Genomic DNA, 14,776 nt, shown 5'->3' with positions numbered 1-14,776 from the left:
AACACTTGTCTTTCCTCCGTACAATAAAATAAAAGTCATGACTATAAAGAATTTAGTCTATATCGCGTTCGTAGACCGATATATACATGACAAACATTCAGCAGCTCAACGGTCATACCATCAATAGGCGATAGCACAGTAACTTTCCTCGGTTGAAAATCAAATATGGCGGCTCGCTCCACTTTGGACCGCATCACTACCCTGACAACGATACATACCAGTAGTCTTTCCGCCTCGGTTATCTCAATTTTTATTTGAAATGCACATTATTGATATATTATCAATTTGAAAAAAACAACATATTTTAAAAATAATTGAAAGGTGTCATTGTTATATTTCAAATCAAACTACAGCTATAATATTCAACAATCGGAACTATATCTTCGGTCATCCTGACTACTGTAGTTACCCAACTTAGCAGATTGGATGCTTAGTAGGTAAAATACAGTATGTCTTATATATATAAAAGGTACTTTTATATTGATAGTTATTTATGATATTTACAGAATCCTGTGTATGTACATTTTGTAAATCTAATATAAGTACAGTTAAACCTGTCCATAAAGACCACCTGATAGCAAAAGGGAAACTTGTCTTTGTCGACAGGTGGTTTTTATACACAGGTATGTTATTTTTGGGAATTGGTCATTTGAGTCCATAAGAAAGTGGTCTTCTTAAGCAGTTGATATTTATACAGAGGTGGTCACTAAGGCAGTCCAACCAGTCAAACTGTATAATCGAAAATGGCCCAGGTAGTATATAGTATGTTTTATGATTACATTGTATAATCAATTTTTAGGATGAATGGCCAGATTCTCTGAAAGATTTCATCAAGATGGCCTTGACCTTATCACTGCCAAGGTCACCAAGTAAAAGGACAACAACCCTAAGCATTGACCCAGAAATGCGACGAGGCATGACCCCAAAGAAACAACATGAGGTGGCCTTGATGTCGTCAGTCGTGCATGACGTGGCACAGAGATCAGGTTGTGATGTGATACTAGACATTGGTTCAGGGCTGGTATGTTTTGTTTGTGTTTATATGAATTATTATAAGACTCTTTCACATGTGTATATGAAGGATATGGATATACTACTCAGGGATCACAAAATGTAGTAAAATCTGAATTGTAATAAAACCTAAGGCTTTTTGCTGAGGGTTTTACAACATTTTGTGATACTAAGGGTAGAATATCCCTGTCCTCCATATCCACATATGAAAGAGTAATAGAATCTTTCTCTATCCTTTGAGACAGGGGAATCTCAACCTGATGGGTATGATTCTTTAGTTGCCAAAAATGAGGCTGTGTTAGATATATTTTATTTGTGTTATTATTTTTCATTTCAATATCAGTGATCCATAATTTAAGGTATAAATATTACCACATTTGTGACAATAACTACTGTTGAAAAGAAAAAGAATATTTTAGTTATCTCCCCTTGATACAAGGAGAAAAGTAGATTTGAATTTAGATCATTTTCTCATCAGATAGCAGTACTTTATTGTGTTTATGAATCTTCAAACGCTCCAAATGTCTATGTTTAGCAGATTTTCTCTCTGGTCCTTATTACCACTCTATTCCATAGAGGATTTGACAATCTGGTGACCTTTATACTCACCGCACTTCATTTGTAAGGCTAGATCAACTGAAAGCAAAATTTGTATCTGTTCATGCATATCCATCCCCCTGTTATGTGGGTATTCAAGTGGAAATAGCGCTCAAGATTACCATTTTCTACGCAATTTTTCTGCAAAACCTATCATTATGAATCATGTTATTATTTCCTACTCTGATAGCTTGTTGTGTTCTTCTGTCAAAATGACTGACAGCACTTTCATACTATTTTGTCCCCGTCAAAACAATTTGGAGGTAGGAATTTGATTGGTTGATTTAAAAGGTCACCAGAACATGACCCTTAAAGGGATGTTGTCAGGACCTGATTACTCGAAACAAACTTACCTAAGTCATTTTTTTTCACATAAGTTACATCAGCAGAAAAGAAGTATTATCTTAAGTCTGCATCATTGTTTGGAGAAACTAGAGTCTGATCCACTAATTATATAAAATGAAACAGTGCAATAATAATTAACATCTGTATTTTAATGAGATTGGCAATTTTTCTTAATATCTGTATATTTCAGGGCTACCTTGGTCAACTACTACAGAAACACTTCGGCTATCACATTATTGGGGTGTGGAATGTAAACAATGTCACACCTCAGGGGCTGAGAGAAGGGTCCACTCTACAGGTATGACAGATTTACTGCTATCACAATATATCCAATTATATTTTGAACAGTTTAAGAAAATATGAATGATGGATCAAGTAAAGATAGCCCTGAAGTTACTGTAGAATTTACTGGCCGAGATGTCCCGACATATTACCACAAGACCTCCACAATTCAAGTAACATTGAAATTTATGCAAAGTGCATAATTACACGAAGGACATTATAGTGTGAAAATTTTCCCTGCCCACAGTATTTGTTATATATATGAAACTTCGTTGCAAAGAAGTTAAGAGGATTGGTGTATTTACTGTGAAATTAATAACAAAAGATCCCAGAGGGATCTTGGCACCCACCAAAGAATGATCTATGTCTGACTAAGGAAAGAGGAATCTTTTTTCTGCTTTTCTAACTTTTACTACATATTACTACATATCAAATTTGAGAAAGATCTTTTAAGTACTTTCTGAGATATATAACAGTAACAAACTTCAATTATCAAAAAACAAGATGGCTACCGGTGGGCCATCTTTTCGAAAGATCAGTCCGAATATCCAATATGCACAATTAGACCCCTAGGGGAGCTTACATATAAAAGTACTTTCTGAGAAAAAGTGGGAACAAGCTTCCACTATCAAAATCAAAGATGGCAGCCTGTCAGCCATCTTGTTCATTGATCAGTACCAAAATGCTATATGCATAACCAGGGAGCTAGGGGAACCTGCACATGAAATTTGAGACAGCGAGATCCCTTAAGTACTTTCTGAGAAATAGTGATAACAAGCTTCAATTGTCAAAATCTAAGATGGCTGCCATTTTGTTCACCGTTCGGTTCAAAAACGCGATATGCACAACTAGACCCCTAGGGGAACCTTCACATGTAATTTGACACAGATCCCTTCAGCACTTTCTGAGAAATAGCGGTAACAAACTTCAATTTTCAAAATCCAAGATAGCTTCTTGTCAGCTATCTTGTTCACAGATCAGTACCAAAATGGAATATGCATAACCATGGACCTAGGGGACCATGTAAATGAAATTTTAGACAGCTCCCTTCAGTACATTTTGAGAAATGGCGGTAACAAACTTTAATTGTCAAAATCCAATATGCACAACTAGAGCCTAGAACCTTCATATGAAATTTGAGAAAGATCCCATCAGTACTTTCTGAGAAATAGCGGTAACAAGAATTGTTAACGGACTGAAGGACGGAAGGATGGACGGACGAAAGGACGGACGATGGACCACAGACGAAAAGCGAAATCTTTGACCATGCTTATTGTGAAATTAAACACTCGCAAAAATATTTACATTTACTGTTTATGATTACATGAAGATAACAGACATTTTGTACAAAAATGTACACAAAGCAAACGTTTGTTGAATATGCAACAAAACTCTAATTTTTGAACTTTTTCTTTAAACAGATCACCATAATGGAATACAGAATGTCACATTTGAGTTGGAAAAAGGTCAAGAAAATATGGACAAATTTTCAGAACTGGTTTCAAATACTTGTCAACAATGCAATCAGGGCAATGCTATAGATAACAAAATGAAGGAAATGCATCTTAAACAACAAAGGGAATCTAGTCAAACATGTAGTTCCTCACCTGTGGAAGGTCAAGGTTCATATTATGAAAATTTGGTTTTGAGACAACCCCCAACACAAGCATTTTCAGATCAAGACAATGTTGAAGAGTGTATGAATGGTGTTTCATCAGAGAAATTAAAGACTCGTCAGGAATGTGAATTACTTAATCAAGAGGAAAGAAATGTAACCATGACGATGTCTACACAATGTGATAGATGTGATTCCTGTGATAATGAACTTGATAGTTTAACATTAAAACAACATGAACAAGTTCAAGATGCTGGTGAATCTTGTCAAAAATCTAGGGATGTAGCTAAAACTGATCTTTTAAAACATTCCTCAGATTTCAGTGATAATTTTAGATCTCCATGTAGTAATGACATGGTGCTAGATTCACAGTTGACCTTGACAAAGCCTGAGAAGCCAATGACCTTGACCTTACCTTGGGCTCTAATGATTGGTCTACACTGTTGTGGTGATCTCACCCCAACGATGATGGAATATTTCAGGAGGCTGGACTTCATCAGGGGGCTGTGTTGTGTCAGCTGCTGTTACCATAGGATGAAGGTCAAAGGTCAGTTAAACATATTCTAGCTATACTTTCATTTACATTATCAATATGTTCTATCACAATGACAGGCAGGGAGGAACTATTGTTTAAGACTTTTGGAGAGAAAAAAAACCAGAAAACAAAAATTTTGCTGTACATGCAAACTATGTAGTTACATGTGTAATGTTTGTGTAGGCAATTTCTAATACACCTAGCTTAGCTACCGTATTCCTCGTGATTAGCACCCAGGGCACTTAAAAAATTGTAACAAAGAGGGGCGCTTATAAATTAACCAAAATGTAAGTTGTGGATGAAGGACGTAAAAAGTCTGACATCTTTTAAATCTTTCTGTACTCATGGTACATAAATCTGTTACAGTAAACATGCATATGCCTTTTATCCTGTGAGACCCATTATTATGTTCATGTTGTGATTCACATGTAAAAGGCTCGCAAGTTCATGTAATATGTGATGCAATGCTGATGTTAGAGGCATCACATGTTGTAAAACATCATTAAATCAATGGAAAAGGGGCATTTTTACAACTTCAACTCTTCTCTATAAAAGGGGAGGGGCACTTAAAGGGGGAAGGACACTAATGGTGGTGAATACGGTAAAGGTTATTTCCTACAAATGGAAACTATTCAAATATAAGTTTTAAGGTTATCTTGACTAACACTTTGTACCAGAGATATTGTAGGTAGCTAATATGTGACTTAATTCCTGACATACTTCCCTTCCTACTCTATCCACAGTAATAAAGTACTCAGGGGATAAAATATCATTCTTTCAATAGCCAGCACATTTAAATCGAATGTTTATATTAAAGGCCCGTTACCTTTCCGAAACGGCTTTTAATTTTTAAAATGGGAATGTAAAACAAGATCGATAATTTTGTAGATCTCGAGTCCTAAAAATTATTAACTTACCGTTAATACTACATTTATCATCACCTTCTGAACGATTTGATTAAAATGAATAAAATGTTTATTTTCATAACCCGGGTCGTATTATGTTTCCCGCCATCGTCCTAAATACCGCGCGGTAGTTGACTATCACTGCGCCAGACGGCAAAACAGCGAATTGACTCTCCACTGTTTTCATATATTACGCAGGCAATCTTGCATATGTTTGGTGTCTTAACCTTATTTTAGATCATCGGTATGCATTTTCTGGTGTTATTAATGTTTTTTTAAGAAACCTTTATATTTTGCTCCGGAAAGGTAATGGGCCTTTAAGGTAAGCTTCAAAAATATCAAATGATAAATAAACATTATTCTGTGTGTTTTACCAGCTGGGGCAGAAACTCTGGATAATTTCCCTATCAGTGCTACAGCAAATAAAATCTACAACACATTAAGGGGAGATCATCCGAAGTGGAATCTCGGCACATTCGCCCTACGATTAGCTGCACAGGAAACCAGGTAACAGAAATATCAATCTTGAAACTGTTTTCATTTAAATAATTATAACAGGTTTGTCATTTCCCAAATAATTTCCATAACCCTTATGCTTGAATTATGGTTAATGCTTTATAAATTGTAGGGGGCGCTGGGGTCAGCAGACAGCTGAAGATCATGATTACCACACACGTAATGTGGGATACCGAGGGATTTTAGAGCTCTATAAACATAAAAGTAAGTTTTCTAGATGTATTACATGTAAAATAGTAAAATTGTTTTGTATAGAGGTATCCACAGGTCAAAATCATTTGAGCAAAAAAGGTTTATTCAGAGTACCTTGATTGGTGTAGCTATAGAGGTTCTGGGTTCAATCTCCCATAGAGAACACGTAGAACTTCTATTTTTATGCTGTTCAAAAAAGAGTTAAATTTATGTGTATGTTATTTCAGTGAAATATGCTTTTAGTGATCTCCTCAGTATAAAGATATGGGCCGCGGTGGCCAAGTGGTGAAGATGTCCTAACATATTACCGCAAGCCCTGCACCTCTGGGTTGCAAGTTCAAAACCCATGTGGGGCAGTTGTTAGGAACTGACTGCTGGTTGGCAGTTTTTCTCTGGGTTCTAACAAAATTTGGCACAAAACATCCTTGGGGGGAAGGGGAACAGAACTTGTATAATTTTGGCTCTGACCCCCCGGGGCAGGAGGTGGCGGGGCCCAATATGAGGAAATAGAGGTAAATCCTTTAAATCGCTACTTGTCATAGAGTTCTACATGGATTGTAACCAAATTTGGCCACAAACATCCGTGGGGGAAGGAGAACAGAACTTGTATAAATTTTGGCTCTGACCCCCAGGGGGCAGGAGGGGCAGGGCCCAATAGGGGAAATAGAGGTAAATTCTATCAATCGCTACTTGTCCTAGAGTTCTACATGGATTGTAACCAAATTGGGCCACAAACATCCGTGGGGGTAGGGAACAGAACTTGTATAAATTTTGGCTCTGACCCCCCGGGGGCTAGAGGGGCGGGGCCCAATAGGGGAAATATAGGTAAATCCTTTAAATCGCTACTTGTCATAGAGTTCTGAATGGAATGTAACAAAATTTGGCCACAAACATCCTTGGGGGTAAGGGGCGAACAGATACTTGTATATAATCTACTTGGCCTCTTGCCGCCCCCCGGGTTCTGAGTAGGGTGGGGGGCCCAATAGGGAATCTAAGACGGTAAATCCTTTATTGTCTATTCGCTCAATTAGTCCATAGAGTTCTACATACATCGATGTGCTAAACTAAATTATGGCCACAAAGAAAACATACTTCGGGGGAAGGGAGAACAGAACTCTGTACTACATTTTGGCTCTGACCCCCCGGGGCACGTCAGCGGGGCGTGGCCCAATATGGAATAAAAAAGAGGAAAATCCCGCTTAAATCGCATACTGCTCAATAGAGTTTCTACTCCTACGGATTTTAACCTAAATTTGGCCACTCAAACATCCGTTGGGCAACAGAGAACAGAACTATGTATAAAATTTTGGCTCTGACCCCCAGGGGGCAGGAGGGCAGGCCCAATAGGGGAAATAGAGGTAAATTCTATCAATCGCTACTTGTCCTAGAGTTCTACATGGATTGTAACCAAATTTGGCCACAAACATCCATGGGGGTAGGGGAACAGAACTTGTATAAATTTTGGCTCTGAGACCCCCCGGGGGCAGGAGGGGCGGGTCCCAATAGGGAAATAGAGGTAAATCCTTTAAATCACTTCTTCCTCATAGAGTTCTGCATGGATTGTAACCAAATTTTGGCCAGAAACATCCTTGGGGGAAGGGGAACAGAACTTGTATAAATTTTTTGCTCTGGTCCCCTGGGGGCAGGAGGGGTGGGGCCCAATAGGGGAAATAGAGTAAATCCATAATTCGCTTCTAGTCATAGAGTTCTGCATGGAATGTAACCAAATTTGGCCAGAAATATCCTTGGGAGAATAAGAACTGAGTTTGTAAAAATTTTGGCTCTGGTCCCCGGGGCAGAGGGGCAGGGCCCAATAGGGGAATTATAGGTAAAATTCTTTAAATTGCTACTTAATTGTCCAAGAGTTTTGTATGGATTGTAACTAAATTTGGCCACAAACATCCTTGGGGTAGGAGAACAGAACTTGTATAAATTTTGGCTCTGATCCCCCGGGGCTGGAGGGGTGGGGCCCAATAGGGGAAATAGAGGTAAATCATTTAATTCACTTCTTCTCATAGAGTTCTGCATGGATTGTAACCAAATTTGGCCAGAAATATCCTTGGGGGAAGGGGAACAGAACTTGTATAAATTTTGGCTCTGATCCCCCGGGGGTAGGAGAGGTGGGGCCCAATAGGGGAAATAGAGGTAAATATTAAAATTCCTTCAGAAAAGAAACAATGAACCTGTATTCAGAAATTATTTGGCATTACAACACCAGGTGAGCGATACATGGCCCTCTGGGGCCTCTTGTTTAGAGTACCTTGATTGGTGTAGCTATAGAGGTTCTGGGTTCAATCTCCCATAGAGAACACGTAGAACTTCTATTTTTATGCTGTTCAAAAAAAGAGTTAAATTTATGTGTATGTAATTTCAGTGAAATATGCTTTTAGTGATCTCCTCAGTATAAAGATATGGGCCGCGGTGGCCAAGTGGTGAAGATGTCCCAACATATTACTGCAAGCCTGCACCTCTGGGTTGCAAGTTCAAAACCCATGTGGGGCAGTTGTTAGGAACTGACTGCTGGTTGGCAGTTTTTCTCTGGGTTCTCCGGCTTTCCTCCACCAACAAACCTGGCACATTCTTAAATGACCCTGGCTTGTAAAAGGGCGTTAAACTAATAAAAACCAAATCTGTATAAAGTCTACGTGCTTATCAAGATCATTTTTAGGGTCCCAAAAGGGACAATTTTACTTGGTGTGTACAAATCATTTATTTGCTATGGAGAACACTTTTTCCTTGTCCATGGTGTGGTCTTTATAGATTGTTTGTACCAGTCTTATCAAAATAAGTGAAAACCTTTCATTTCAAATTTTCACTTGGAAAGCAATAGTACTGCAAAACATTTCCATTAGCCAAAAAAAATCATAATGACTATTATTTGTTGTGTTTTAGACTCGACACATTGTGAGAAAGTGTTCCGAAAGATTGCCAGGAAGTCTGATTTTACATCGTTCACTGCTTATGTTGATGCGGCCATCGGTCGCCTTCAAGCTGGAGAGGAGACAGGTATGGAATTTTACTTTGTCAGTCCACTGTATGTGTCTGAAGCTATAATCTAGAACAGATAGTCACGACATTTACCTAATAAAAGACTTAATGAATCCCACTCCAGTCTGTTCACTTAATTAGTTTACCTGTAGAGGCTTGGGGTTATAGATTATAGTTCCCTATATTATAGTTTGGTCTCCATCACAGAGAATCCTTTTCATCCATCTTATCAGTGATACTCAGATGAAACGGGGATTTTCTCCACATTTCCATTCCCCTCCCTTCATCTGAGTATCCATGCAGCAGATCCAGTTAAAGGGCCACTATCTTTCCGAAACGGCTTTTAACTTTTAAAATAGGAATGTAACACGAGATCAATAATTTTGTAGAGTCGCAGAAGTTATTAACTTTACGTTTACTAGCACACTTATCACCACTTCAGAACTGTTTAATTAGAATAAATAAAATGTTAATTTTCATAACGCGGGTCGTTTTATGTTTCCCGCCGTCGTCCTAAATGCCGCGCGGTAGTTGACTATCACTGCGCCAGACGGTAAAACAGCGAAATAAATCTCCACTGTTATCGTACATTAGACAGGAAATCTTGCATATGTTTGGTGTTGTAACCTCATCTTAAGCCATCGATATATATTTTCTTTTGTTATTAATGTTTTTAAGAAACCTATAAATTTTGCTCCGGAAAGGTAGTGGGCCTTTAATATACTCACTATTTGAAGTGTCTGAAGTGTTGTTTCCTAATAATTATTAGACATAATTTCTCACATGAATACTGCAGGCTTTTGATGTTTTTTACAGGTATAGACAGAACAGAGCTTTGTAGATTATACGAGGAAAACAAAGATAAGATGAAGTATATAGAACCAATCACTGTAAGTACTTGTTTGTTTTATTGATGCCCTCTCATTCTATCCTCTGCACTCATTCTATCCTCTCCACTAAATGTCTATTCCTTCTTCTCTCATTTTATCCTCTCCACTCAATGTCTATTCCTTCTGGTGGGGTGTGTTGCTTGGTGTCTTCGGCAGCATGCTTCAGTGATATAGCACTATAAAAAGGGCAAAAGTTCCACTATACAAGAAGACACTACATAAATATACCGCAGTCTCCCAAAACACGCACCTCACACAACATACACGCAACACACCGCATACATGGGAGGCCGTCCTTACATGACCCTGGCTGTTAATAGGACTTTAATTAATCAAACAAAGAAACAATTCTATTCTACTCCTTATATCTCTTCTCTACTTAATTTCTATTTCTTCTTATATCACCTCCACTTAATGTCTATTCTTTTCTTCTCTCATTCTATCCTCCTCTCCACTTAATGTCTATTCTTTTCTTCTCTCATTCTATCCTCTCTACTTAATTTCTATTTCTTCTTCTCTACTCCTATATATCACCTCCACTTAATGTCTATTCTTTTCTTCTCTCATTCTATCCTCCTCTCCACTTAATGTCTATTCTTTTCTTCTCTCATTCTATCCTCCTCTCCGCTTAATGTCTCTTATTTTTCTTCTCTCATTCTATCCTCTCTTACTTAATTTCTATTTCTTCTTCTCTACTCCTTATATCACCTCCACTTAATGTCTATTCTTTTCTTCTCTCATTCTATCCTCCTCCCACTTAATGTCTATTCTTTTCTTCTCTCATTCTATCCTCCTCTCCACTTAATGTCTATTCTTTTCTTCTCTCATTCTATCCTCCTCTCCACTTAATGTCTATTCTTTTCTTCTCTCATTCTATCCTCCTCTCCACTTAATGTCTATTCTTTTCTTCTCTCATTCTATCCTCTCCACTAAATGTTTATTCCTTCTTCTCTCATTCTATCCTCTCCACTAAATGTCTATTCCTTCTTCTCTCATTCTATCCTCTCCACTAAATGTCTATTCCTTCTTCTCTCATTCTATCCTCTCCACTAAATGTCTATTCCTTCTTCTCTCATTCTATCCTCTCCACTAAATGTCTATTCCTTCTTCTCTCATTCTATCTCTCACCACTAAATGTCTATTCCTTCTTCTCTCATTCGTATCCTCTACACCGCTAAATGTCTATTCCCTTCTGTCTCTCATTCTATCCTCTCCACTAAATGTCTATTCCTTCTTCTCTCATTCTATCCTCTCCACTAAATGTCTATTCCTTCTTCTCTCATTCTATCCTCTCCACTAAATGTCTATTCCTTTCTTCTCTCATTCTATCCTCTCCACTAAATGTCTATTCCTTCTTCTCTCATTCTATCCTCTCCACTAAATGTCTATTCTTTTCTCTCTTCTATCCTTCCTTATGTCTATTCCTCTCTCACTAAATGTCTATTCCTTCTTCTCTCATTCTATCCTCCTCTCCACTAAATGTTTATTCCTTCTTTTCTCCTCCTTCTATCACCACCACTATATGTCTTTTCTTTTCTCCTCTTTCTTTCACTCCATTAAATGTATATTATTTTCTTTTCTCCTTCTATCACTTCCTTTAAATGTCTATACTTCTCTTCTCTCTTCCTTCTATCACCTCCACTAAATTTCTATTCTTTTCTTCTCTCCTCCTTCTATCACCTAAACAAAATGTCTATTCTTTTCTTATCTCATTCTATCCTCTCCACTACATTTCTATTTTTTTCTTCCCTCCTTCTTCTTTCACCTCCACTAAATGTTTGTTTTCTTTTCTATTCTCCTTCCATCACCTCCTTTAAATGTCTATTTCTTCTTCTCTCCTCCTTCCATCACCTCCACTAAATGTCTATTCTTTTCTTCTCTCCTCCTTCTATCACCTTCACTAAATGTCTTTTTTTTTTCTCCTCCTTCTATCCTCTCCACTAAATGTCTATTCTTTTCTTCTCTCTCTCTATCCACACCACTAAATATTCTTTCTGTCTATCCCTGTAGGCACTGCAGTACCTGTTACAGCCTGTATTGGAGGTATTCATCACCACAGACAGGGCCCAGCACTTGAAGGAGAATGGACTCACCCCAGAAATTGTACCAATATTTAATGAAGTTATCTCCCCTAGGAACCTGGCTTTGATATCAGTGAAATAATGACTAGTGTTCAAAATTGACTTACTGATGTATGTTTGTTCTGTATATAGTATCATCAAAATTTTGATCAAGGATCATTCTTTTGAGATGGACATCATGTATTAAGATAGTAATTGTTGCTTGGCTTTCTTTAAGATTGGCTAAGCAACAACAAAAATTGGAAATAGGTATTCCAAAGGTTACAAGTGCTGTTGTTATATCCACCCCTGCACCATCTCATTGTAAAACTGAAGGCATTTTAACAGGAAAAAAGAGATCCCAGGGGGATCTTGGCGCCCACCAAAGAATGATCTAGGTCTGACAATTGAAAAGAGGGATCTTTTATCTGCTTTTCAAACTTCATCTATCAAAATCCATGATGGCGGTCTGTCAGCCATTATGTTGACCAATTTCTCCAAAAAATACATTATGCAACTCTAGGGCCTATGTGGGTCCTCTACATAGGAAGTTTGAGAATGAGACCTTCAGTACTTTCTGAAAAATAGCGGTAACAACCTTCAGCTATCAAAATCCAAGGTGGTGGCTGGTCGGCAATATTGTTGATCGATCAGTCCCAATATGCAATTTGCACAACAATGGTCTCTTGGGAACCTACATATGATATACATGTATATTAGACCAATCCTTTCAGAACTTCCTTAGAAATAGTGGTAACACACTTCAAGTATCAAAATCCAAGATGTCAGTCTGTCGGCCATCTTGTTGACCGATCAGTCCCAAAATGCAATATGCGCAACTAGGGACCTGGAAGAATCTACATATGACATTTGAGAGAGTACTTTTGAGGAATAGCTGTAACAAACTTACACTAACAAAATCTGAGATGGCGGGCAGCCTGCCATCTTGTTGATCGTTCGGTCCAAAAATACAATATGCACAACTAGGGTCCTAGGGGAACCTACATATGAAATTTGAGAGAGATCCTTTTAGTACTTTCTGAGAAATAGCAGTAAGAACCTTCAACCACCAAAATCAAAAATGACACCATTCGGCCATCTTGTTGACTGATCAGTCCCAAAATGCACAAATAGGGTCCTAGGGGAACCTACATACCGGTATCAAATTTGATCCCTTTAGCACTTTCTGAGAAATAGTGGTAACAAAAATTGTTAACAGACAGACGGACAGGCAGACATACCACGGACAAAAGGTGATTTAAAAACTGGCAAATCACAGAGTTTTCCTATGAAGATTACCGAGGGCAATTCCCAACTTCAAAGCTATACACTGTATCAGTGTTTGATTCTTTTCTAATTACATGTTTCATCTATTGTCCCACACAGAACCATCAGTTTTCTTATGACATAGTCCAGGGGCCATAACTTTAAATGTTTAAACTTTTCTGAATTTTAATATAGAGCCCTGACACAAAAGGAACTGTTTTGAGGATATATAGTATAGGCTGAAACAAATTTAATTAATAACTTTTCCCTATGTTACAGTTGTAATTGGCCAATTTCAGTTTACAGTATCGATGGCATATAGAACATAATGTCTTCAGTGAATAACAAATAAAACATTACAATAAACAGTTGTTACTGCTCTTTCATGATATACCGCTCAACTGCACATGACAAATAAAAACCGAACATAAAACCACATGGAAATTTCAATCACATCTTCCTGACATTGATTCTCAAATGGCCTTTGTTGACTTGACTTCTAATTGTCCATTTGAGCATGGTGTAGTGGTGTGTCCTTGACACCCATCTTCATATGACCCTGACTATTGATATCTCCTTGACATCCATCTTCATATGACCCTGACTGTTGATATCTCCTTGACACCCATCTTCATATGACCCTGACTGTTGATATCTCCTTGACATCCATCTTCATATGACCTTGACTGCTGGTGTCTCCTTGACATCCTTGACCTTGGCTGTTGGTGTCACCTTGACAACCATCCTCATATGACCATGACTGTTGGTGTCTCCTTGACACCTATCCACAAATGACCTTAACTGTTGGTGTCTCCTTGACACCTATCCTCATATGACCTTGACTGTTTATGTCTCTTTGAAACATATCCTCATATGACCTTGACTGTTTATGTCTCCTTGACACCTATCCACATATGACCTTTACTGTTGATGTCTCCTTGACAACCATCCACATATGACCTTAACTGTTTATGTCTCCTTGACACCTATCCACAAATGACCTTTACTGTTGGTGTCTCCTTGACACATATCCTCATATGACCTTGACTGTTTATGTCTCTATGACACCCATCGTCATATGACCTGAACTGTAAGTGTCTCCTTGACACCTATCCACAAATGACCTTTACTGTTGGTGTCTCTATGACACCCATCGTCATAGGACCTGAAACTGTTGGTGTCTCCTTGACATCTATCCACAAATGACCTTACCTGTTTATGTTTCCTTGACACCTTTTCCACAAATGACCTTGACTGTTTATGTATCCTTGACACCCATCCACATATAGAGATTGAACAGTGTTTTGATTGCGTTAAAAGTGGTATGAACGCAATGGGATACAGACATATTCAATGTAGAGCGCGTTAGCGCTACATGTAGAATATGTCTGTATCCCATTGTGTTCATACCACCTTTAACACAATCAAAACACGGATCAATCTTTATATTTACATAAATAAGTCTACTTTTACGTCAATTTTAAAAACGGTGATGGTTGCTAAGTTGGGTAACTACGGTAGTCAGGATGACCGAAGATATAGTTTCCGATTGTTGAATGTTATATAGCTGCAGT

The 14,776-nt window shown here is 38.0% G+C and overlaps 1 protein-coding gene across 1 annotated transcript; it reads left to right on the top strand.

Annotated features, from left to right (window-relative positions):
* The first annotated feature begins 165 nt into the window (after positions 1–165).
* On the top strand, positions 166–14,494 carry LOC138305784 (probable methyltransferase-like protein 25). The gene is made up of 10 exons (XM_069246052.1): positions 166–237; positions 800–1,021; positions 1,257–1,275; positions 2,144–2,251; positions 3,657–4,397; positions 5,668–5,797; positions 5,919–6,010; positions 8,891–9,004; positions 9,803–9,876; positions 11,887–14,494. Exons 1-10 carry the CDS (start codon positions 166–168, stop codon positions 12,037–12,039), a joined length of 1,725 nt encoding a protein of 574 aa, XP_069102153.1. The 3' UTR covers positions 12,040–14,494.
* Positions 14,495–14,776: the final 282 nt, after the last annotated feature.

The sequence above is a fragment of the Argopecten irradians genome, chromosome 13, assembly GCF_041381155.1.
Source record: "Argopecten irradians isolate NY chromosome 13, Ai_NY, whole genome shotgun sequence".
Classification (NCBI taxonomy): domain Eukaryota; kingdom Metazoa; phylum Mollusca; class Bivalvia; order Pectinida; family Pectinidae; genus Argopecten; species Argopecten irradians.
This window is presented reverse-complemented; position numbering and strand designations above follow the sequence as displayed.

Bases quoted from the DNA above. Each gene is read 5' to 3' on its own strand.
- LOC138305784 (XM_069246052.1), top strand. From the start codon at position 166: ATGGCGGCTCGCTCCACTTTGGACCGCATCACTACCCTGACAACGATA. The intron at 238-799 runs GTTATCTCAATT...ATCAATTTTTAG, and splicing joins CCAGTAGTCTTTCCGCCTCG to GATGAATGGCCAGATTCTCT. The intron at 9,877-11,886 runs GTAAGTACTTGT...CTATCCCTGTAG, and splicing joins AGTATATAGAACCAATCACT to GCACTGCAGTACCTGTTACA.